The 25,254-nt window shown below is 38.7% G+C and overlaps 1 protein-coding gene across 6 annotated transcripts in view; it reads left to right on the top strand.

Annotated features, from left to right (window-relative positions):
* The window catches only part of LOC148874122 (biotin--protein ligase 1, chloroplastic-like), a 102,360-nt gene extending 88,965 nt beyond the window's left edge, over positions 1-13,395 (top strand). For 4 of the 6 annotated variants that reach the window (XM_088964945.1, XM_088964948.1, XM_088964949.1 and 1 more), the window contains one exon: positions 13,123-13,395. In XM_088964945.1, coding sequence (XP_088821071.1) covers positions 13,123-13,165 — 43 coding nt within the window. In that variant the 3' untranslated portion in view covers positions 13,166-13,395. Of the gene's footprint in view, positions 1-12,950; positions 13,011-13,122 lie in introns of all 6 variants that reach the window. The other 2 variants (XM_088964950.1, XM_088964946.1) reach the window with 2 other exon arrangements.
* Positions 13,396-25,254: the final 11,859 nt, after the last annotated feature.

A 25,254-nucleotide genomic window follows, 5' to 3' on the forward strand; every position in this document is an offset into this window, starting at 1 on the left:
GACCTTATACATACTAATGTATGTGGTCCCCTGAGTGTTAGGACTTGTAACCAACACGTGTATTTCATCACCTTCACCAATGATTACTCACGATATGGTTACGTGTACCTAATGAAACAGAAGTCCGAATCCTTTGAAAAGTTCAAGGAGTTTAGACAAGAAGTCGAGAAACAGTTAGGGAGAGAAATTAAAGCCTTTCGATCAGATTGAGGTGGCGAGTATCTCTCTGGCGAATTCAAGGACTACTTGAAGGCCACGGGATAATATCACAATTAGCTCCTCCTGCAACACCACAGCTTAACGGTGTTTCAGAGAGAAGGAATAGGACATTGTTAGACATGGTCTGGTTACTTCTCACACCCTCAGAATTACCCACATCCTTTTGGGGATATGCATTAGAGACTGCAATCTACGTGCCGAATCAGGTTCCAACCAAATCAGTTCCGAAAACTCCATACGAACTTTGGACCAGAAAGAAACCAAGTGTCAAACACTTGAAGATTTGGGGTTGTCCTGCGCATGTTAAAAGAATGAGTGCGGACAAGTTGGAATTCAAGACCAGTCGTTGCCTATTTGTAGGCTACCCAAAGGATTCGGTGGGTTATCTATTCTATGACCCAAGTGAGCAGAAAGTGTTCTGTAGTCGAAATGCCCAGTTCTTAGAAACCGATTATATCCTGGACACCCATCGTCAGGAAATAGTTCTTGATGAGGAGAGCTCAGGAGCAGTGGGAGATGTCCCACAAGTTCCAGGTAGTGACCAACCTAGAAGATCCACCCAGGTATACAGGCCACCGGTCCGTTATGGTTATGACCAGGATAGTTACCTGGTGGAAGCTTTGACTAGTGAGGAGGATTCTGTGACTTACGCGGAAGCTATGTTGGACATAGATTCCCAGAAGTGGGTGGAGGCCATGAGAGCTGAGATGAACTCAATGGAGGCCAATGGAGTCTGGACTCTAGTAGATCCGCCCTCTGAGGTAAAAGCAATCGGTTGCAAATGGATTTAGAAGAGGAAGAAGAGCCCCGATGGCAAGGTTGAGACCTTCAAAGCTCGTTTGGTGGTGAAAAGGTATACTCAGAAAGAAGGCATCGAATATGAGGAAACCTTTTCGCCCGTGGCCATGCTTAAACCCATTAGGATCCTGCTAGCTGTAGCAGCATACCATGACTACGAGATTTGGCAGATGGATGTCAAAACCGCGTTCCTGAATGGAGATCTTAGTGAAGATATCTACATGCAGCAACCGCAAGGCTTCATTGTTACTGGTCAGGAACACATGGTATGTAAACTTAATAGATCCATATATGGACTTAACCAAGCTTCTAGGAGTTGGAACATCCGTTTTGACTCTACAGTCAAATCGTTGGACTTTGAGCATAATCCGGATGAGCCATGTGTTTATAGGAAGTCCAGTGGGGATAAGATCACCCTCTTGGCGTTGTATGTGGACGATATCCTACTCATTGGGAATGATGTAGGAATGTTGACTTCGGTCAAGGTGTGGCTTTCGCAACAATTCTCCATGAAGGATCTTGGAGAAGCCTCCTATATACTGGGTCTTCGACTCTATAGAGATAGATCGAAGCGGATAATTGGATTATCCCTGGCTGCTTACATTGTCAAAAGGTACAGCATGGAGAACTCCAAGAAAGGAAACGTTCCTTTCAGGCACAGAGTCACTCTCTCCAAGAAAATGTCTCCCAAGACTTCTGAGGAGATTGAGGTTATGAAAGACGTTCCCTATGCCTCAGCCGTAGGGAGCATCATGTATGCCATGCTGTGCACTGACCCTGACATTGCTCAGGCGGTGAGTGTGGTAAGCAGGTTCTAGGCCAACCCAGGGCAGGAGCATTGGACTGCTGTGAAAAACATACTCAAATACCTTTGAAGAACAAAAGAGTTTTATCTAGTATTCAATGGTAGTTCACTACAGATCCAAGGGTATACTGATACCGACTACCAGTTTGATCCAGATGGTAGAATGTCTACATTTGTTTATATCTTCACGATAGGATCGTGTGTTGTTTGCTGAAAGTCAGCAAATAGGGGCCCTAAGTAGCAAAAATAACAGTCCACAACCCAAGCCGATCACATTGTTGTAAGTGAGGCTGCCTTGTGAATGAAGGTGTTCATTCTGGAATTTGGAATTCCGCACATCACCCATTCCACTGTTGTGTGACAACACTGGATCTACGGGAGATTGATGCAAAGAGGTAGCGTCAGCGGAGAATGTGGCAGACCCATGTACTAAGCTACTGACACAGAAAGTGTTTGAGAAACACGTGGAAAGTCTAGGACTCCAACTTGTACCAGACTGGACCTAAGTGCAAGTGAGAGCTGTTAGACAGTTTTGTATGCCCTTAGCTCCAATCAGTTTTGATGTACTTTTGACATTTAGTATAAATGAATAAAGTGCATGTTTGATTCATGTTGTGTGGTATGTTTCTGTGTAAGACCCTTAAATTGGACACTTAATGAGACTCGTGTTAGTTTAGAATGTTCACAGCCGTTGGATAAGTCTGGGGAGATTTATCCTGCCAAGGCTGACACTGGTTTGCTGCCAAGTGTTGGGGTGGCCTGTCTCAGCTACCAGGGTGAGACCCAAAGCACATGCAGTGTAGGATTACCTGAATCTTTGAACCGGACCAGATTTCCAGTATTGCCCTGGACCTTGGTGATTGATGGGAAAAACTGGAAAGTTACACTTGACCCCTAGACTCGATTATGATACTGCACTAGGTGTCGGATTGGGCTGTCTTTGATATGCCAATCAGTGAGATCCTTAGCGGGGGTCAAAACCTGGGTATGTTGGGATAGTCTGAGAATTCATCTGAGTGGGTGATCATAGTGACAGGATCAGCCCCTTTGTCGGACAAAGGTAATGATCGGGGATACACTCTCTCTGATGGAAACCAAACTGCCGGCAGTTGATTTCAGTCGTTGGAATTTTGTTTTGCAAAATTTATATATAAGATATATAGATATATACGGTTTCAAAATGTTTGCAAATGGTTTTAATTCCCGGGATCCATGTGAGCAAAGAGTGCAACACTGTTCCTTGCAGCCAAGGGAGAGGTCCTCTCTTGTCGGGCAGTGTTTGATCATTATGGGCTGAGAGGTTAAGTGTAAGGCCATTTAGGATTATACCTAATGGGCTAATCTTGCTTCTGCCCATAGTCCATGGGTTTTTATAAGATGGCTTGACCCAAGGACCACTTATTGTAAGTGTTGGGCCCATAGAGTCCATGTGATGGGCTCAAGGGGTTCACTGGGCTCTCTAGTGAATTCGGCTAGGCCTTGTACCAAAGGTTGGGCCGAACCCATGTGGCTGATGTGTAGATCAATGCTTGAGTCCCACGCTATACAAAGAAGCCCAACTAGGCAGCAGTTTGGAAGCCTGTTGAGCACTTACTACATATTGGGCCTAAAGCCCATTTCGAACCGTCTTATTTAATTACCCACTTAAAGGGTCGGATCTGAGATTAGAGCAAGCCAAAGGATTGGGTCTTGACCCTATCTATTCTTGGAGACCAAATTCAAATAAAGATTTGAATCTGGTAACCTCCTGATAAGATCAGGAGTGGGCTGACCTAATCTGTAGATAGGATTAAGATAATTCCCTATCCAAATACAAATTTGGATTGGGATAACTCCTAATAGGATTAGGAGGTTTCTTAATCACTAAGAAAGAGGAGAAACCCTAATCTTGAATTACAAGAATTCGAACCAAGGGTTTAGCAGAAAAATCCTCCTGCAATTGAGATAGGATCTCAGAAACCCTAGAGAGAAGAAAAGCAAATATGCCAACTTCATCTCTAGAGTTCTCCTCCAGTCGTTGCCATTCACTACCTGGTTCGATCTCTCTGAGAGGGAAAGATCAAGAAGGTGTTCTTGATATCAGTCTTTGCTGAAAGGCTGATTGTGTACGGTGCTCTTCGCTTCCGTCGAATTCTTGTGAAGAATTTGGTTCGTAGGACAAACACTACTGGTTCTGTTCCAGTATCACTGCATCATTTTCAGTGGGAGCAGATCTTGGGAGTATTCTTTGGGTGTGAACATCGACGTTGGGAGATACCGACTCTCCGTATCAGGTATAACCCTTCCCTTTCTCTTTGGTTCAGATCTGGTTCGGTTTTGGTTCGATTAGATCCTTGAATATTGTATTCTAAAATTAGGGAATATGATTCCCAGTTGGAAGGGAGGAGAGAAATTTTTTGAAATTCGCCCACCCTGTTCCACTGCATTCTTGGCGTCCATACGATGGATCTCTCCCTCCTTTCAATTGTTTCATCTGTTCCTTTGTTACGTTTTACTTGTATTTCTAGACCCCCCGATCGCTATAATTTCCCTTCAAACCATAGTTTCTTTTCTGTTGCCTTGTCTTCCACAAATATTCCTTGTTCTTACTAGCAAGCCATTAGTAGTCCCCACTGGAGAGATGCCATGGATGGAGAGATTCAAGCCTTGCATGAGAATGACACTTGGAACCTTGTTCCAGCTCCTTCTGATGGCTCTATTATTGGGAGCAAGTGGGTTTATTCTATCAAGTTGAACTCTAATTGCTCCTTAGATCGATACAAAGCCCATCTTGTGGCTTAGGATAATAGACAAGAGTATGGCATTGATTACGAGGAGACATTTGCTCCTGTGGCCAAGATCACTACAATTTGTGTCCTTTTAGCCCTCTCTATTGTGTACATCTATTTTGTTTGTTAATTAGATGTGAAAAATGCCTTTCTACATGGACATTTAAAGGAAACTGTTTACATGAAACCCTTTCCTAGGTACTGTAGTGATCCATCTCTTGTTTGTCGCTGTTGAAATCATTTTTTTATTCAAATAATCTGTAATAAGTGGGCTAGCTAGTTTACTAGCCAAATCGTTAAAATTATAAAAAAGTATCCCGTATGGGAGTTCCCCCTCTTAAGTGGGGAGTTCTCTCTCTTTAAGTGGGGAGTATCTCTCTTTAAGTGGGAGGGGCAGGTGTCCTTCACCTAGGAGGAGGGGGTAGTTACATAACCACCCCACTCCCTATTTAAGCTCCTTAAGGGAAAGCTAGACAAACACACAGAGAGACTCTTCGGAGAAAATTTTCACAAGAGATTCTTAAGAAAAGCAAAGATAAGGAGAGAAGAAAAGAGAAGTGCTCAAGGGAGGGCAAGGAAGGAAAAGTCTCACTAATACAGGTAGAGAAAAGGAAAGTCCTCTCTATGAATACTTCCTATTTATGTCTTTTGCTATGTATCCTTCTTTCTCTCCCTTTGGTTATTACTTTTGAGAAAGGAAAAAGAAGGAAATAAACCATCTACAACAAGGTGCCTTTACTTGGTTGATTATGGTCCCTCTTTCATGACAAAGTTAGGGATTAAACCATCTACAGTCTAATTCTCGAAGACTGATTATGGCTCCCTTCAAATGAAAATGAATAGTAGGGGGAATGAACAATCTACAACCAGGTGCCTCTACTTAGTTGATTATGGTCCCTCTTTCAAGACAAAGTTAGGGGGTAAACCATCTACAATCTAAATCTCCAAGGCTGATTATGGTTCCCTTCAAATGAAAATGAAGAGCAGAGGGATGAAAATCGTCTACAATCAAATATTCAATTTGATTGACTACGGCTCCCTTTTTGTATGCAAAATTCCAAGGAGTAAGGTGAAGGGATAGGAAATCCATCACATGGACGCCCAAAATTGTGGAATAAAGGGGGCGAATTTCAAAAATTTTTCTCTCCCTTCAACTGGGAATCGAATTCCCTATTTAGAAAATCATATTTTCAATGATCATTCTTGAACCATAAACTGAACCAGATCTGAACCAAAAGGAGTAGGGAGAGATAATACCTGATACAGAGAAATAATATCTCTCAATGGAGGTGTTCATGCCCAAGGTAGGATCCAAAATCTGCTCCCACTGAAGATGGCGCAGTGCAGGGTGGAGCAGAATCAACAGTGTTCTTCCAAAGAACTTGATCATTCCCAAGAATCACCTGGACGGCTTGTGAATACAGCTCCTACCAATCTTTTCTCCAAAAGATTGGAATCAAGATCCAATCTTGATTTCTCCCAAGCAATGGAGATCGAACTGCTGTAGGCGGCGGCTAGAGAGTATTTGCAGGGTGCATAATTCTCTCTTCTGTGATCTCAGCTCTGAAGACAAGACTGTTGGTTGTTTGTTGTGATGTTGTGTCTAAAGGCTGCCACCCCCTCTTCCTTTTATAGACTTAAAGGGATCAGCTCCTAATCCCATTAGGAGTTGCTAACCCAAATCATATCTGGATTAAAAGTCCCTTTAAGATAAGGGATAATCCTTATCTTATCTGCAGATTAGATCAGCCATCTCCTAATCTAATTAGGAAGTTTCCAGATCTAAATCTCATTTAGATCTTGGACTCTCGGAGTGGATAGGGTGTGGGCCCAATCCTATCAGCTGATCTTATCTCAAAATTCGCCCCATAATGACTAATCAAATTAGCCCAATTCGAAATGGGCTTAAGGCCCATTTAGGGTTATGTATTCATTTAGCCTTCCAAACTGCTGCCCAGTTGGGCTTCCTTGTATGGCGTGGGACCCAAACATTGATCTACACATCAGCCACATGGGTTCAGCCCAGCCTTTGTTACAAGGCCTGGCCGAATACACTGTTGTAGACAGTGCACCCCCTGAAACCCATCAGATGGGCTCTATGGGCCCAACACTTACCCTAAGTGGTCCCTAGGCCAAGCCACCTTGTAACACCTAGGGATTGTGGGCAGATGCAAGATTAGCCCATCAGGTATTATCCTCAATGGTTTTACACTTAACCTCTCAGCCCATAATGATCATACACTGCTCGACAAGAGAGGACCTCTCCCTCGGCTGCAAGGAACAGTGTTGCACTCTCTCATATATGGATCCCGGGAATTAAAACCTTTTTGCAAACCATTTCGAAACCATAATATATATACTTTTATATCTCATATAAAATATATTTTGCAAAACAAATCTCAACGATTGAAATCAGCTGCCGGCAGTCTTGGTTTCCATTAGTGAGAGTGCATCCCCGATCATTACCTTTGTCCGACAAAGGGGCTGATCCTGTCACTATGATCACCCACTCAGATGAATTTTCAGACTGTCCCAACATACCCAGGTTTTGACCCCTGCTAAGGATCTCACTGATTGGTATATTAAAGACAGCCCAATCCGACACCTAGTGCAGTATCATAATCGAGTCTAGGGGTCGGGTGTAACTTTCCAGTTTTGCCCATCAATCTCCAAGGTCCATGGCAATACTGGAAATCTGGTCCAGTTCAAAGATTCAATTAATCCTACACTATATGTGCCTAGGGTCTCACCCCGGTAGTTGAGACAAGCCACCCCAACCGACTTGATGGCACCACAGTGTCAGCCTTGTCAGGATAGGTCTCCCCAGACCGACCCACTGGCTGTGAACATTCTAAACTAACACGAGTCTCATTAAGTGTCCTGTTTAAGGGTATTACACAGAAACATACCAAGGGAACATGAATCAAATATGCACTTTTATTCATTTACAATAAACTCATAAAGTACATCATTTTGATTGAAGCTAAGGGCATAAAAAGCTGTCTAACATAAGGCTGTCTACAATCAGAATTTCATCTGATTGACTACAACTTATTATGAAGAAAGGAGTGAGAAGAAATTTTCGTTGTATAAAAGAAAAGGGAAATGTATTGCTGTATAGTTCTCAATTGTATTTCTTTTTCTTTCTTCTCATTCTTGTACACCCGATGTAAAAGAAAAGCAAATGAAAAGTTCTTTTTCAAGTATCCTATTATTCTTTTCTTTTGTTCTATGCGTTCATTTCTCCAAGTCAGAATCAAAAGATGTTCTCTACTTTCTTGTGGGGATGTAATTAATGGTATGTTTGGTTGTCGCGGCCGAGATGAGAAAATAGGAATATTCACATAAGATTCCTATTTTCTCTCGTTTGTTTTGGTCAAAACAATAGGATGGGATGAGAACTTACATCCCAAAAGTAGAGACGCGGGTCTCACCAAATAGGTGCGGCCCCGGTGAGAAACGAAAACAATGAGAAGTTGGTGAGAAAAAAATGTCGAAGGTGACATTCCATTCACATGTCCCAACAATCAAATCTCCAACCACTGTTTTCTTCACCTCTAACGATATAAGACCTCCGTTCACCATCTCCATCTCCGTTTCACATTTTTTGGCCATCTTGTATTTTTTCTCTGAAAACTCATTATCGGTTATCTTCCAAGTCGAGGTTCAGACCCTATTGATAGAGTGTTTAATCTCTGGTGAAGACATGGAATCTCCTCCATTTCCTTTCATTGAACCTTTTCTTTTTGTATTTTTTTTCCTCAAAAACCTCATTGCTTTTCTTCCTAGTTAAGCTTCAGAACCCCAAGCGCCAATGAGTCCAATCACTATTTTTCATCTCCAACGAAGGTAAGACCTATCCATGCTCCATTTCTCTCTGGTAAACTATTTTTTGTATTTTTTTTCTCTAAAACTTCGTTGCTTTTCTCCCATTCATGATTTCTTAGCCTTTCGACAACCAAATATTGGTAGATCTGCTTTAACCTCTATTCTCATCGTTGCAGATCTAACAAGTTTGTAATTTTTTTCATGATATATTGGTTAGATTTCTTAGGCATCCCTAATTTCTTGGCCATCACCATCGTTGCAGATATGCTAAAACCTTATTGCAGATTTGTTATCATTGAACCTCTGCTATTAAGTAGAACGATTTATTATTGCAGATCTAAACCTTGCTAAACTTCTATCATCATCACCAATCATGGTTGAAGGGGAATATAGGAGAACCATGGGTGTTCATGTTCTATTGTTGTTAATGGTTGAAGAGGAATGAAATCAAGCATCTTGCAAAAATTTTTCAACAATCAAACACCAGAAAACAAATTTTGTAGAATAAGTGGTCTCAGCAACCAAACATAGGATGCCAAAAAATTTCCTTTCTCATCCCACTATTTCTCAACAATCAAACAGACTATAAGGGGAACAATCTGTATGATTCCCTGAATGGGCCTTACCCAAAATAATAAAAACTCAATCACTTGATTGAGTGAATTATGTTGCATGAGAATTTATTAAAATTTTCACACCAACAGTCGCCTAAAGAAATATCTCTGTGGGCTGAAGCAGGCTCCTCGGGCATGGTTTGAGAAGTTCAGGGATGTTGTGGATGCTGGGTATAGTCAAAGTGATTCTGATCACTCTTTCTTTGTTCGGAAAAAGCCTCATGGTATTACAACTCTCCTCTTGTGCATGGATGACATGTTGATTGGAGATGATGTAGAAGAAATTCTAGACCTCAAATCTCTTCTTCACAGATACTTTCACATGAAGGCTTGGGTCCTCTCACCTATTTCTTAGGACTTGAAGTCCAAAGAAATCATCGGGGATATTTCATTTTCCAACACAAATATGCTTTGAATCTTGTCAAGTTGGCCGGCCTTATTGATAACAAGCAGGTTGATACTCTCTTGGAGTTGAATGTTAAATTATCCAAGTCAGAAGAACCCTTGCTCACTGATGCCTCCATCTATCGTCAACTGGTGGGGGTCTCTTATATATCTCATTACGACTCGACCTAACATCTCTCATGTGGTTCAGGTTGTCAGTGAGTTTGTATCTAATTCTCGTCAACCCCATCTAACTATTGTCTATCGAATTATCCATAATGTTCTCCTATCCATTTGAGGGCCTATGCTGATGCTGATTGGGCAGGTTGTCCTGATACTCATCACTCCACCGCTGGGTGGTGTGTTTTCATGGGTGATTCTCTTATCTCATGGGAGTGCAAGAAACAACAAGTTGTCTCCAAGTCCTCCATAGAAACTGAATACAGGGCAATGTCGTCGGTGTGTAGTGAAATTGTGTGGCTTAAATCCCACTTACAGACCTTGGTCATCCTATCTCTGCTCCTATCCCTCTTCATGTAGACAACACCAGTGCTACAAAGATTGCTTCTAACCCTGTCCTTCATGAAAGGACAAAGCACCTTGAGGTGGATTATCACTTTATTCGGGACTTGTTTCTTGCTGGCTCTATCTCCGTTATGCAGCCTCAGATATGCAAATTGCTGACATCTTCACCAATGCCATGACAAGATCCAGACATCTATTTCTTCTGGGCAAACTGATGCTAATGCACTCACATCAGTTTGAGGGGGGTGTGAAGAATCCTGATGGTGTACCTTATTTCTATAGTCCTTGTTGTACACTACCATGTATTCTTTCTTTCTTATTATCTCTTCTTTGCCCCACAAGGGCCTCTCTCTCTCTCTCTCTCTCTCTCTCTCTCTCTCTCTCTCTCTCTCTCTCTCTCTCTCTCTCTCTATCTATCTATCTATCTATCTATCTATCTATCTATCTATCTACCTATATATATATATATATATATATATATATATATATATATATATATAATATTCTGACTCTCTAGGATGGAGTTGACAGATTTCTGTTTTCACCCTAAACTGGTTGTGCTTTCTTGTTCGAACTGGTTATGTGACATATATAAGTAGGTTTTGAAAGTTCAGGGTACAGTTAAGTAGTTTCCTAAATATATAGGGTATATATAAGTAATTAGCCCTAAATAAATGGGAAAACCCCAACCCAAACTACTAATCAAAAAAAAAAAAAAAGAAAAAGAAAAAAAAAATCTCATCCCAACTCAACCAAACCTCTTAGCATTTGCAATACATAGGGATGATCATGGGTTGGTCCAGGATGGGCCCAAGCCATGTTTTTATAGGGTAATAGAGCATTTTGAGTTGTCCAGGCCTAGCTTAGCCTGCACCCTGAGACCTGGCCCAAGCTTGCTTGCAGAAGTTGATAACACGTATACTATATATATTAAATGTCCAAGCTGGGCTGGGCCAAGCAATGCAGTCCCATGCAAAAACAATCATCCTTATTCCTTAGTAGCACATTATTATCCAAGATTTAAAGTATTGATGCATATTGGTTTTTTGGTGATGCTGATACATGGCATGGTTTCCTATTGTACCACAAATTGGCATCACTAAAACCCAATATATATCAAATTATATTAGTTGATATCTATCAATGCTTTAAACTTTGGTAGAGAGAAAGAACAATTTATAGAGACTAGAAAGGACTAGGTGGAGAGAGAATATATTAGAGGGAGAGTAAGAGTAAGGAAGGAGAGACTTGCCTGCAATCTTGTTCATGTAGCAGATCCAACAGAAACCCCCAACTCATTTAAGTCTACCGTGGGTGATTCAATCCATTTCTAACCTTCTAAGTAATGGGAGGGTTGGTGGGTTATAGGCGGGTGGGTTGCATCACATGGAGTTGGGTGAGAATTGCCACCCCTAAGGTATGATCAGGTGAATCTCACAATATCTGGCCATATGTTGAAGAACCAATATTTATTCTCTGGTCGGTTAGACTCTTAGGATAGAATAGTTTTTAGAGCATGGTAACTACTACGCTGCAAACAGATCAGATTGAATTCAGATTAGGGTATATCCGGTTCAATTCGATAAGAAAATTGTATAGATCCGAATTCAATAACTATCCAACTGATATTACATATTGATATTTGTATTCGATTTGATAATTTTGTCGGATATCCGATTCAAATCCATGATAGATATTTTTGTCAAAAATTGAAAGAAGTCTTCAGAGAGAGAGAGAGAGGGTACACCTTCCTTTTGAAATGACATATTAAGGCCTGTTTAAAATTAAAATTACAATATTTGTAAAAGTGTAAAAGGACAATAGGAACAGATATGTCTTTAAAATACATACATTCATATACATATATATATAATGGATCAAATCGATGTATATTCAAACCCACCAATTATCAGATCAGATTCAAATTGAATTAAATCAGATGTGGCTTATTTGCAGCCCTAGTAACTATTGGCCATATTTGGAGGGAGATGATAGATAAGCAGTTTGGGTTGTGCTATTCGGCAGATGCTCTTTGGGATAATTCATTCTCCTTGAGCTCTTCCAGCTTTTGCACTTTTTTGACTCAAAACTAGCCACCTAGTGTCCAAATCCTATGTATATTCTAGAAAATGCTATTTGGAAAATCTGAGGCTTACTGATGTCTGTTTACTGTGGAACCTCTTCTGGACACCTGGACTGTGAATGGGTGTTACAGAGGCTGACTCCTTGGGAATTAGGTTTACTGCCAAATTTTGTGGAATTGAATGTATTGGTGTGTAACTTGATAATTCTTTACAAGACTATACATTTCACCTTGGAGAAATGACACTTGACATGTCTTAGTGCTCACCCCTGACATCCTTTTTAGCCTTATGCAGACTTTATGTTTCACCTTATAAAAATAACACCAAGGAATTGGGGGATTTCATAGACAATCTTGTGACTTTCCAAAACCAAAGAACAGAAGATGCTGCTCTTTTTTGGCACTGCATGTATTAATCATACACCTCGGTATTTCTTAGCCAGACCATACATTTCTCTTATTAGGAATGACTCCATACATGTCCTTAGTGCCAATTGCAGACATGTCTAGTCTTTTGCAGACTTTATGTTTCACCATACAGAAGTGACACTTAAAGGGATTTTATAGACAATCTTACTTTCCAAAACCAAAGAATACAAGAAAATGCTGTTCTTTTCCCATTTATCCATATGTTATACTTCATTATACCCCATGTGCAGTTGTATGGTTAACTCTACAACAATATTAACTAGATTTGTTTGTTTGAATCTTTTCTTTATGTCACAGTCTGTTAAGATGTAACTGACCTGTCTACCTTTAATTGAATTCTTGCTTATGCTTTAATACGTTGACAGCTATGGTATTAGTTGGCCTGGTTGAAAGATGTCTTTATTTTCATATCTGGAGCCTTGCTTTCTGACATAAAATTTAACCACAAAGAGGCATATATTAATTTATTGTAATTTTTTGGGTCTTCATTCATCAAGGATTAACCCACTTCACGCCTACTGGGCACAGTACATCTAAATGTCTAATCTGCAACTACAGTATGTTTTTTTCTCATATTCAATACGGATTCTAGCAGTTTGCTACAGTTTTGCTAAGTATGGATAAGGATTACTTATCAGCACTTATATCATTGGCTTCATGTGGATCTAGCTTTGACTTCTTTAAAGGACTGATCAGAAAGAAACTGGGTTAAAGAAGATAGCTTTGCACCTTCCATCTTGGAGGAAACAGCCGCTATTCCTGCTCATGGGCATCAATGCTTCTCTTTCTATAAAAATTTGGTTTGTCAATTGGGTGGGGTTTTTCAATTAATTATTATATAAGGAAAGTGTGACTATTGTACAAGATTTGGAATACCTTCAACCCCAAACCATAATATCCTTAATGCATCATCTCCTTTTATTTATTGACTTGAACAGCAAATGCCTTGATTGTCCCAGATATAGACACATTGGTAATCTTCTTGGTCTCTTCTTTGCCAGTCTTGAAAGGATTTGAATAATCAGATTCATGATTGAACTGGTCCTTTTACTAATTAAATATGTTACAGGCATTTGTTCTATTAGATTATTCAAGTATACTTAACTCCTAAGTTTGCTGGATTAGCTATGAGAAATTAAGGGTGGCAATCCATGGCACCACCTGTAAGCCAGGTCGACATTACAAAGACCGATTAATAATCAAGTCACGTGGGTTTGGTAGCATTTTCCAACCTAACACAAGTCTAATGTGACTTCCCTTCAACCTCAATCCTGTTGAGACTTCAGACCCTTGTGGCACCATGATGTCGTAGTACTATTGGTCCAAACATGTCTTCCAGGGGATGATCAATGGCAATGGAGTTGCAGGGGTACCAGTGCAGTGCAATTTCAGCACAATTTTATTTGTTTCCGCCATTGGTTGTGGCTTGTCATTCTGGCTATTTTCCCATAACTTCTCCCTGTTTCTGTTTCTTCAAAGGAAAAAAATTCCCCACACGCAGTCTTCTCTATACAACGGAAGGAGACAAGCAGTGTATAATTGATCTGGTCACAACCCATTTAGGGCCCAAGAAAGCAGAGGTTGTCTCCATCATATTGTGGAATTTTATGAGGCCAAGTTTTCCTCAAAAGGCTACAAAAGGTGAATTGGGGGAAGGCTTTTAACGCCCCTAGCTTTCCAGCTGAGAAAGTACCCTCTCTTTGTCATTCATGGGACCCATCCCCCTCCCCCCTCCCCGCAAAACCCTACCCCACCTCCTCTCCTTCATGCTTCACAGGATATGCCGTCCATCCAACGTCCCATTGAATTTCCCTATTCCTTACAAGGTTGGAGCCCGTCCAGTCTGTACCATGTATGATGTACCCCACACATCAAAAGATTTCAGCTTTTGTCTCTTGGCTTGCCTTGCTTGGCCTTATTATTAGGGTAGCCCAAGTTTTTGGACGAATACCCCTAAAAGTGGAAAAAATTCTACCAAGTTAAAAAGGGGTGTTTTGGTCTTTATACAAACATATTCGTTGTTTTCCACTAGCATTTATTTGAAGGACAACATTACCCTTGTGGAATTCACTTTTGCTTGTAATGTATACATGATTTCTTCTGCCATTTCATTAGGGATATGTCCAATTTATCAAAACCAGGGGGGTGCCCAAATCCCTACCCCTTAGATTTTGTTGTGCATGTGTTTCTTGGTCTGGCTGGCCCATCCTGACCCGGTTTACTTTTTGTTCGTTGTACATACTTGCAACCACTTGATCTGCTCCTCACGTTACTTTGTAAGCAGCAGCACCAATCATGGGTGAACACATCACTATTTTGTACACATGGGACCCACACCTGAGTATACAGTGTACGGATTCGCATCCGCCCTCCACAGAGTTGCCTTCTAAATACAGCCCACGCGTTGTAGGCGCACCACGTGTCCGCTCACACGCGAAATAAAGAGACTCGTGCGGAATTCATAGGACAGCCGTTAGTTCCGCCCCGTTAGCACCCTCTCACCCAAAAGGGCATCATCCCCTTATCCTCTTTCTCCAATTTCAGACTTGAAACTCTCTACCTTCCGCAATCCGTCGGAGATTGCTCTCTTCGAATTCTGCCGGTCGACGCCGATGACCGTTCCGGCAGGAGGTAAGTATCCCTCGACCTTCCATAATCCGTTCTCTTTCTCCAATTTCAGACCTGAAACCATCCACCTTCCGTAACTCTACATCTATGTCTGATGTTTATGAGACGACTGAAACTGCATGTACACAATAGTGTGATTTCATGCTTTTATATATTTCAGCCAATCCACTTGGGATGCTGCTGCTAATTATTTATTGGGATACACAAATGTTAGATTAATCGTCTTCAAGCAAGTAAGGACAGTTACAGCCAGCACCCGCACCTTCAGTCTCCTCACTGTCTCTCAGTTTTCGCAGTGAAGGGCGGCCTTGATCTTCTGCACCGTGCAAGATATGAGGTTGCTGACGGTCTCAATCGACTCCACGGTGCGCTTAGCCGTCGGCAGATTATTGACTAGTATCTGAAACGTCACCGTCGTAGTCCGGTTTTCAAACATTTGGCATACATGTGGAGTAGTCCGGCAGAGAAGCGCCATTAACTCAGAGATGTCTTTGCTAAACAGGTGCGGGTCTGCAGCAACCGAATCTTGATCTTCTCTATAGAAGCAGAGAAGATCAAGATCTTACAGTTTGACGGATCCCATTAGGGAAATACCAATTCCAAAAATACTTTCAAAGGAAATGCCAGTTGAACCTTTATTCAGACTTCAAGAGTGTTCAGACATCAGACTACTCCGCATGCATGCCAAATGTTTGAAGCAGGTGCAGAGAAAGAGTTCTCAATCCACATGGTGCTTCTCGGCCGGCGGAACTCGACCGGTTAATTTCCGGTGGGTGGGTTACGAAAGGGCAATGGTTTCAGGGTTTTAGTTTGAAGTGAATGGAGAAGACAGGGAGAAGAAACCCTTTGGGCAGGAGAGGAATTAACCGGGTAGCCTGAAACGGCGTCAAATTGATTTCGCACGCGTCTCGGCTTATGCGCGTGTTTCATGACACGCGTCGCGTTCTGGTAATGTGAGACGTTTTTGGGGGCAAATGCGAACCCGCACTCCCGCAGTGTACGAAATACTGTTGCATTCACTCGTGATTGGTTATGTAGCTTCTTACACAGCAATGCCTTTCCACCCCATGATAGTGTAAGACTAGGAGGGACGTGCGAATAGAAATACGTAAGTGTAGATAAAAATAATAATAATTAATTTTAGTTAAATTAATAGTTTAATCTTTAATAAATAATAGTAGTTTACTTTTTGATAATTATTAAAAATTGGGTAAAATATAAATTTTTTTCTTGAGGTTTTTGACAATTATAAAAACCTCTCCTATAGTGTCATTTTTACATAAGCCTCCTTTGTAGTATTGAAAAATCCTGTAGTTACCTCCTTTTTTTATTGTCATGGATAGAAAATATTGGTTTAATGCATTAATTTTTCAAAATACCTATTTTACCCTTACATTTATCAATTTACATGAAAATTTACTAAAATACTCCCAAAAGATTTTTTCACTTTTAATTAAAAAAAGATCTATGAGTTATATTAAAAAGAATAAATGAAATTTTACTCTATAAACCATTAGGTCTAGTGAAGTTTAGAAGAGCAAATTTGTCATTTTAATTTATATTCAAAGATTCCCTAATAAATTGTAAGGGTAATTTCATAACTTCAGTCTTCATTACTAAAACAAAGATGGAAGGGAGGTACTTGCATGTTTTTGGTAAAGTACAGGGGAGGTTTTACATTTTACCTTTGAAAGTTTATAGCAAAAGTATACAATTATTGAAAATAAATTTATAACAAAAATAATTTTAAAGAACTAATAAAAATACAATAAATACTGAAAATGTATTAAAATTAATCAATAAATAGTGTAATATCCAATAATAGTTTAATTTCTAATCATTTATAACAAAAATAAATAATTACTGAAAATAAATTTATAACAAAAATACAATAAATCCAATAAGTATAATAAATTAAATTTTAAAAAGTTAAATAACAACAACTTAACCTTCAATATTTACTGAAAATTTATTTTTAGATAACAAAACAAAAATATATTTATACATACTTATTGAAAATATATTTATAAAAAAAAAACTGTAAATAATTACTAAAATACAATAAATATTAGTTTTAGTACATATAAGTATATAATAGATATAGATAAAGATTTTAAAACTATTATTAATAAATATTAATTTTTTAATTTGTTTATATTTTATATTCTCATTATCAAATATTATTAAATCTAGTATAACTATTTTTGTGTTTTTTATAATTTTTTAAAGTTATTATATAATTTTGTTATTTAATCTATTTTTGTTTTTAAGTAATATTTAAAAGATAAATTAGTTATTAATTTTTTATATTTAAAATTTAGTTATTTACAATATTACTTATTTATTTAAACAATTTTTATTTAAATTTTTAAATATTAATTATTTATTAAATTTAATAATCCATAAAGTTATAATTTATACTATTATTACATAATTTCGTTATTAATTTTGTAAAATATAAATTTGTTATTATTTTGAATATTATGAAATCTATTACAAGTATTTTCTATTTTTAAGAATTTTTTAATTTATTACATAATTTTGTTGTTTTAACTATTTAAGATTTAGTTATGTTAAATATCTCGTTATTTAAAATTTTGTTATGAATTTCATAAAAATATAAAAATATTAATAATCTGAATATTATTAAATCTATTATAATTATTTTTGGTGTTTTTAATAAATATTTTAAAGCTATTGCATAATTTTGTTACAATATTTAAATAATTCTTAAATATTTTTAATTCAAACTTTTTTAGATAGATATAGATGAAAAGTAGGGGAGATGATAAATAGGAATTAGAGATAATTTAGGAGAAAGTGGGAGATAGTGGTGCCATGTGGCTAGATATCAAAAAACCACCTCTGCCTTGTTTTAGTGGTGCCATGTGCAAGGTTCAAAATTTCGATAGGCCTATAGGGGCGTGGAAAGCTCCAATATGATAGGTTATATATATAGACACACACACACACAGGTCGATACGCCTTACCAATATCAGCCTATATCAATATTTTGAACATTGGTTTAGTGTGACCAGTAAAGGATATTGACAGCAACTAAACTAAACTTCTAGTTTTGCAACATGACAAGGACTAGTGACCATTACATTGACATCTACACACATAGATGGTGACAAGGTTTTGGTGTTTTTTGTGGCTCTAGAAATAGCAACCGACAAGAGAAGGGGAGGAAGGAGGTAGGGGAATGCCTTGAAAGCAAAGGAAACTCAAATTGTATTCAATCTTTAAAAAAAATGTTTATTACAAGGCTCAATTTGGTTTATATAATGCCGAGAGAAAGGAGATGCTATAATTTTGGTGCCTAAAGAATAAGCATGGCAATTTCTACCCTACCCAATGGGTACTTGCTTCTACCTGCCCCAACAAGGAGGGTTTTCTTCCTTTGAAAGATGGATTTTGGGGTAGGGTTGTGGGGATGGGTTTTGGGATTTCACAACCTATATGGGTATGGGTAGGGTATGATATTAGTCTAAACCTAACCCTCCCTAACTCATATATTGTTGGAAGGCAATATGAACTTATGTACTATATGTTGATTGTAATAATATTTTGAATTTTATGTGAAGAATAATTGATGGTTTATGTATTTTTTACATGTTTAATCAAATAATTAGAAATTTTGATGTTTGTTCATACTATTTTACTTGTCTATTTCTATTATATATAATAGGAAGTTAGATGAGGGTTCTAGACCCAACCCACCGATCTAACCCACCCCAGCCTCAAATGTAGGGAGGGTAGGGTCGGAGAGGGTTTTGCATATTCATGTGTGGAGCGGGTTTGGATTCTGAATATCCAATTCACTATGCATTTTGAGAATGGTACAGGTTAGAAGGTCTAGGGAGGTGGGTAAGGTCTAGAATTTACAAAACCTGCCCCGTTGCCATCTCTACTAAAGAACATTCTACCAAATTAACTAATCAAAAGGATAGTTGAATCAAATGGACAAGTAGGAGACTAAGGGAAACAGGCAGCTGATTGCGTCTAGCATGCCATTTGGTTGTGAGAAGATCCTAAGCATAACCGCTGGTGGGTCAGCTTTGTAATTGTCACATACTAAGAGTTAATTGCAGAGCTCTAGTAGATGACAAGTAAGTATGGAGTTCACCTCTCCGCCCAACAGTACATCCCCGCCATGTATTGTGAACATCTCCCAATGATAGTACCAGTATTGGTGATGTCATCATCGAGAGATATTCCCAATACACGGCAGGGATGTGCTGTGGGGCGTTGTGGGGCAGAGATGTGATCTCATAAGTATGACAACCCGAACAATGAAGCTTGTTGGGGGTGATGATGAGTTGTCAAAGGGGTAAGGGTCCTGGTGGGCATGGTAAGCACGATTAAGTAGGATTGTGTTCATCACAACTTAAGCATGTGTCGTGTGATTGCATGGTAGTGAAATTTTGCAGTTTGGAAGGAATTCAAATACAAATATATAGCATGCAAAACCTTGTATTTTGTATGTATTTATACTATACATATTTGTTTTTGTACTTCCAAAGTGAGCCTTCATGGAATGAGATTTAACTCGTCACTCCTTACTTCTATCGCATTCAGTGCTCGTCCTTGGTGACACAAGCCGAACTTTTCACTTTTCACAAACTATTCAAGCTCTATTTGTAAAAAGATCAATTCAGAAATATATATATATATATATATATATACTCACAATCAAGCCCAAACTTGAACCTCGGTTTTTTCTTAGCGAGCCAAACTCAAGTAGACAGATATTTGGCTTGACTTGGCTAAAATCCAACCGTACTCATCACAGCTATGAGATCATCGGGTTGCATCATGATTGGCCTAGTATCGACCGATTCCCTTGAGGATAGAGAGACGAGTATATCTATGTAGGGTGGTTTTAAGCTTTTAGCAATCACCAGGACAAACCAGTTCTTTTCCGGACCGAAACAATGTTAAGAAGGGCTATAGATAAGACCTCGGCAAAGAGGATCTATTGCTGATATTGGACCGTGTCAGGTTCTGTTAAAATTAGTCTGTTTGGGATTAATTAAGTGACCAAACAAACCTCAGTCTTAATAAGACAATTTGTAATAAATCACACCGAACCAATGCCAGAAAGGCACTGTGCTGGGCCTACCACTTTGGGACCAAGGGCTCAACCCCAACGTACCCAACAAGGAAAATTTTCCCACTCCAAACACATTTTTCAATCATCTCTTGTATGATCACATGGCACACACACGCATGGTGGGCCAGACTGCTAAACCCATAGTCCACAAAATCGTGTGTTCTCCACCAAACGGCAGTTTTTGGAAGCCCACAATTATCTTTGAAATTAACAATCAGCCCCACGTGATTATGTCAAGATTTGATTTGAAAAATGTGAAGAGGGCCGGCCCTTTAAGTCCACCCAATAAAATCCCACTCTCACAACTCACAAGCGTCCAATCTCTCATCCCCGTCAATCCCCATATTGGCCCTCACTCCAACCCCACAAAGCTTCCCACTTAGCAGGCTTCTTCACTTCTCCTTTGACCCAATAATTTTCTTTCAAATCAATCATTTCCATGCACTCTTTTGAAATGGATAAAGCAACAACAATAGCTAACAACCTTGGTTCTGTTCACCACCTTTGTGTTATAGCTTTCCATATTATATTTTTGGGGCTCTGTTCGGGTTGAGATGTCCTGACCCTGACCCAAATCAGATTCATTGAATTCTTTTGAAGGATGGAAAGATATGGATTCAGGTTCCTATTCGGGTCATGATATTCTATCAAAACTTGGAATTTAAGGTTGAGAATCAATGCTTGACAAAACTCAACCAGGTTTTGGACTGGTTTATGATTAGCCGCCCAAATGATTTATAGGGAAGGTTGAACAATGCCCAATCCGGACCCAGAAATGATCATTGGTTTGATTTACTATGGCTTGACTCTTTTGTGCATCTCTGAGAGAGAGAGAGGGAGGAGATTCGAGTAGGTTGGCGGGTCGTGTCAACCGACTGTCTTAGTGGTTGGATTTGGTTGGATAGTCATGATCCTGTCTGCTTAGCATTATGGCTTCAAATAGGGCCTTCGAGAGCAATGGCTGTAGAGAGGTGATTTTAGCTTTGAATTATTAGGGAAAATAAGAACATACCAGCTTTACAAAAAATGTCTGAATATGAAAGGCACATGTAGGGCATATAGTCTCAAGTGATTGCAGACTCAGAAATGGTCTAGTACATTGGATTTGTTTTCTCTTCTCTATCAGATTTCAAGAGTTTGTTTGTTCAGCCCTGTTTCAGATTCCTTACTGTAGGCTATAGCCAAATTGGTCAGCAAGATAATTGAATGAAAACTACATTTGTGTCTAAGAATGTAGAGAGAAGGATATTGATTAAAACAGAAAGCAAAATTAGCATTTTCTTGTATGCTAATCAGCCTTGTATCAACCAAAGGATCAAGGACAGCTTAAGACTGAATGTGGGTTTGGGTTTTTTTCATGCCAGATCAAACTGCATTGGGCTACTAACAGAACTGGATAAAACAACAGCCTGAATCAGGAGACAACTTGGAAGATTAGCAATTCATTTTAATAAAACAACTGGAGCAGTCATCCAAATTTGAACTTTGAACATAAACAAAGAAAAATCCAGGTTCAGAGCATTGACGTGTCGGTTGGGATTTTCGACATTTCGGGCTTTACAAATTTTATTTCCCAATAAAAGATCCTTATTTTATTTATCAAATTGAGAATTAGAAACTCAATTACATGCATCTAGAGATTTCGATTTTTTTTTTGTACTTGGGGTTGTGACTGTTGATGAAATAGAGGATTCTTTGGTTTGGCTTTGTATTTAGTGCCTTAGCCCACATTGTGTCTGCAATTGCATTTCTCTTACTAGCCTAGCACTGTTGGACTTTGAATGCAAAACCCTAAAAATGCGGCTTTCTTTTCCAATGTGGGTTGTCTGTGATCTGAAATCTGCTACATGAAGAGAGGCTGATGTGGTTAAACAAGTCCAACCCTTTTGAGATTCCCATGACCCACAGGTGAGGGGTCTCTTTTCTACAGAGTTCTCATTGGAAAACCCCATGTGGCTTGTCCATGCATTATACTTGTTGATATAGCCTCATGCAAAAGCTTAGCTGTGCTGTCTAGATGGAAATAGGGCTGCAAACTGTATCCAAATGCCTGGATTTGAATCCAAAGTCGATATCCCTAAGGGTGACCCAAATTCAATCCATTTATAAATGGATCAAATATGGATCCACCCCCTATCCAATATAATCCAATTCGATTGATTTAAATATCTATATATTCTCATCTATGCTTAAAATTTTTATTGCATCTATTTGTAAAGTTGGACTGAATTTTTGTATTTTACTAAATTATCATAGGCTCAAATTTGGTACTCATACAGGTAATTTTCAATTAATTTTGTTCATGAAATACAATATTAAAGTCAATTTTATCTCATTTTATTAGTAAATACATAACATTTTTTTATCATTTTTAATATAATTTATTTATAGTATTCAATATGTGATTGCAATCTGACTAACTATATATATTTGACTTGAATTTGAATATAAACTAATCAAATTTGTATCTACTTATATCCAATTCAATTGGATCAGTTTGCAGCCGTACATGGAAATGAGTTTCTTTTCCAAGATGGGGCTAACAGTCTTAAATCTCTAATTTTGCAATTCCAGGCTGCTAAAAAAGTAAGCCAAACAGCAGATTTCTGGAGCTTACAGAATTTGGGGTGACCAATTATGCATTGGCAGGTAGCACTCTAGGCTTAGTTTGGAAAATATATAAATACAAAATATAAGGTTTTGCATTCTACAAATTTGTATTTACACTCCTTCCAAACTGAGACCTAATTTCACCAAATCCAGACAGAATCTGTAAGCTATACAGTTGCTTTACAGTTTACAGGGGTGGAATGCAAATCCATCCACTGCTTTACCTTTCTCTAGTATAGAATCATCAAACCCTATGCTAAGCTGCTTAATAACTACGCATTGGTAAGAAAGAAAAGAATCTGTTATAATGTTTAATTATAGAATGTGGATTTGTTAAAGTAGGGAATGAAGGATTTAATAATATCAAGTTGCAAAACTAACAGTACTGGTTGCCTGATGTATATTAGAGTGGTGTCTTCTTGTAAGGCTAGAATAGAAGAAATGCTAAATCACATGTGCCTTTGTATTATTTTAATTGTGACTCCTCATGATGGATCAATTAATTAATAATTTGTGAGCTCTTACAGCCTGCAACTAAGGTGCACCCTCCTCTCAAAGCTCACCAAATCTGGCCCCACAAAGGGTTAAGATTTACTGTTGGATTTCCATGAACAACAAAGGCAACAAACACCTCTTCTATTCATAGTGGAATGAAAAAATCAATGTTTTGAAAACTGAACCACTGGCTGGTTGAACCGGGTTCAGTTGGAATGGAACTGAGACCCTTTTCGGTTTTCAAATTAGAAGTGGCTAAATATATACTTCATGGTTGAGCCATGAAGCTTTTCAATTTTCATACCAAAAGTAAAAAAAAAAAAAAAAAAAAAAAACATGAAGTATTTGAATCATTTACTCCAGTTTTTTCTGTCATTTTTTTTTTATTTTTATTGATCTGCTTAAAGGGTCATGCCCTTGTCATGGTCCAACCGACTGAAAATTTGAACTGGAGGCCTTTCCGATTCAATGCCCAGTCCAGTTTTGAAAATATTTGGCAAAACAGGATTCCTGTTTCATACTTACTAAACTCCAAAATTGGGGATTTGGGATAAGATAAGGACCAAAAATTCAATGATTCCCACTTAGAATATTTGTTTAATGCCAAATTGGCGTTAGCAGGTGATATTCCACCATTTCATATCTAGAGATTGCCTAGAACTTTTCTTGGAATTTTCAGAATAAAAGCAAATAAATATAATAAAATTATAAAAATGCTATTGCCAAATCATGGTATTGTCATTTCACTTGTGAGAATCAAATTTCCAGGTGGCAACATTTGAGTGTGCCGAAATGCTACCATAAAGCTTTGCCAATATTATACCTGTTGAGTAGGAGGCCAAGAAGAAGAAGAAAAGAAGGAGAAAATAAAGAAGAAGGAAGAAGAATAAGAGGCAACTGAGTTAAGGCCTCAACAAAACATAGCTTCAGTCAAGTGAAGCTTTGCATTTATACTATTCTGGTCGTACATAACAATATGTCTACAGAATTACAAAAATACCCCTACGGGTACTAAGTCTGTGAACAGTACATATATTACATTTGTTAACACTCCCCCTCAAGTTGGGGCATAGATATCAATCATGCCCAACTTGTCACAAAAACCTTGATGTATGGAATGGTTTAGCCCTTTTGTAAATAAGTCTGCTAGTTGGTCTTCAGAGCTGATGTATAGAGTGCATACTTCGCCTGTGATGATTTTCTCTTTGATAAAATGCTTGCCAACTTCAATGTGCTTTGTTCTATCATGTAGTATCGGGTTGGCAGCAATACTGATAGCTGTCTTGTTGTCATAGAGTAGAGTCATGGGTTTACCAACTGGAAAACCCTTCGGCTACTCCGTGTGCCATTGCACGGTACTCAGCTTCAGCACTGGATCTAGCTACCATGGTTTGCTTCTTACTCCTCCAAGTAACAAGGTTCCCTCCTACAAAGGTGTGGTAACCACTAGTAGACCTTCTGTCACTTTGGGATCCAACCCAATCCGCATCTGTGTAAATTTCAACCCTCAAGTGTCCATGTTTCTGGAAACTTCCTTGAGCCAAAAAACCAGGGGTTGAGCCATATAAACTTCCTCTTCAAGGTCACCATTCAAGAAGGCATTCTTGATATCAAGCTGATGTAGATCCCAATTCAGATTGGCAGCAAGAGACAAAAGTACTCTAATAGAGTTCATTTTGGCAACAGGGGCAAAGGTTTCTGCATAATCAACTCCATATACTTGAGTAAAACCCTTTTCCACTAAGCTTTATACCTCTACACAGTTCCATTAGCCCCATGCTTAACAGTGAACACCCATTTACATTCAACTGGAACCTTACCCTTAGGGAGATCAACAAGTTCCCACATGCCATTCTTATGAAGAGTATCAGTTTATTCTTTCATGGCATTTGTCCATTCTGGTACTGAGAGAGCTTCTACCACATTCTTGGGAATAGGGATACTGTCAATGG

Source organism: Nelumbo lutea, chromosome 1, assembly GCF_056320005.1.
Source record: "Nelumbo lutea isolate HS-2025 chromosome 1, American lotus-T2T, whole genome shotgun sequence".
NCBI lineage: Eukaryota > Viridiplantae > Streptophyta > Magnoliopsida > Proteales > Nelumbonaceae > Nelumbo > Nelumbo lutea.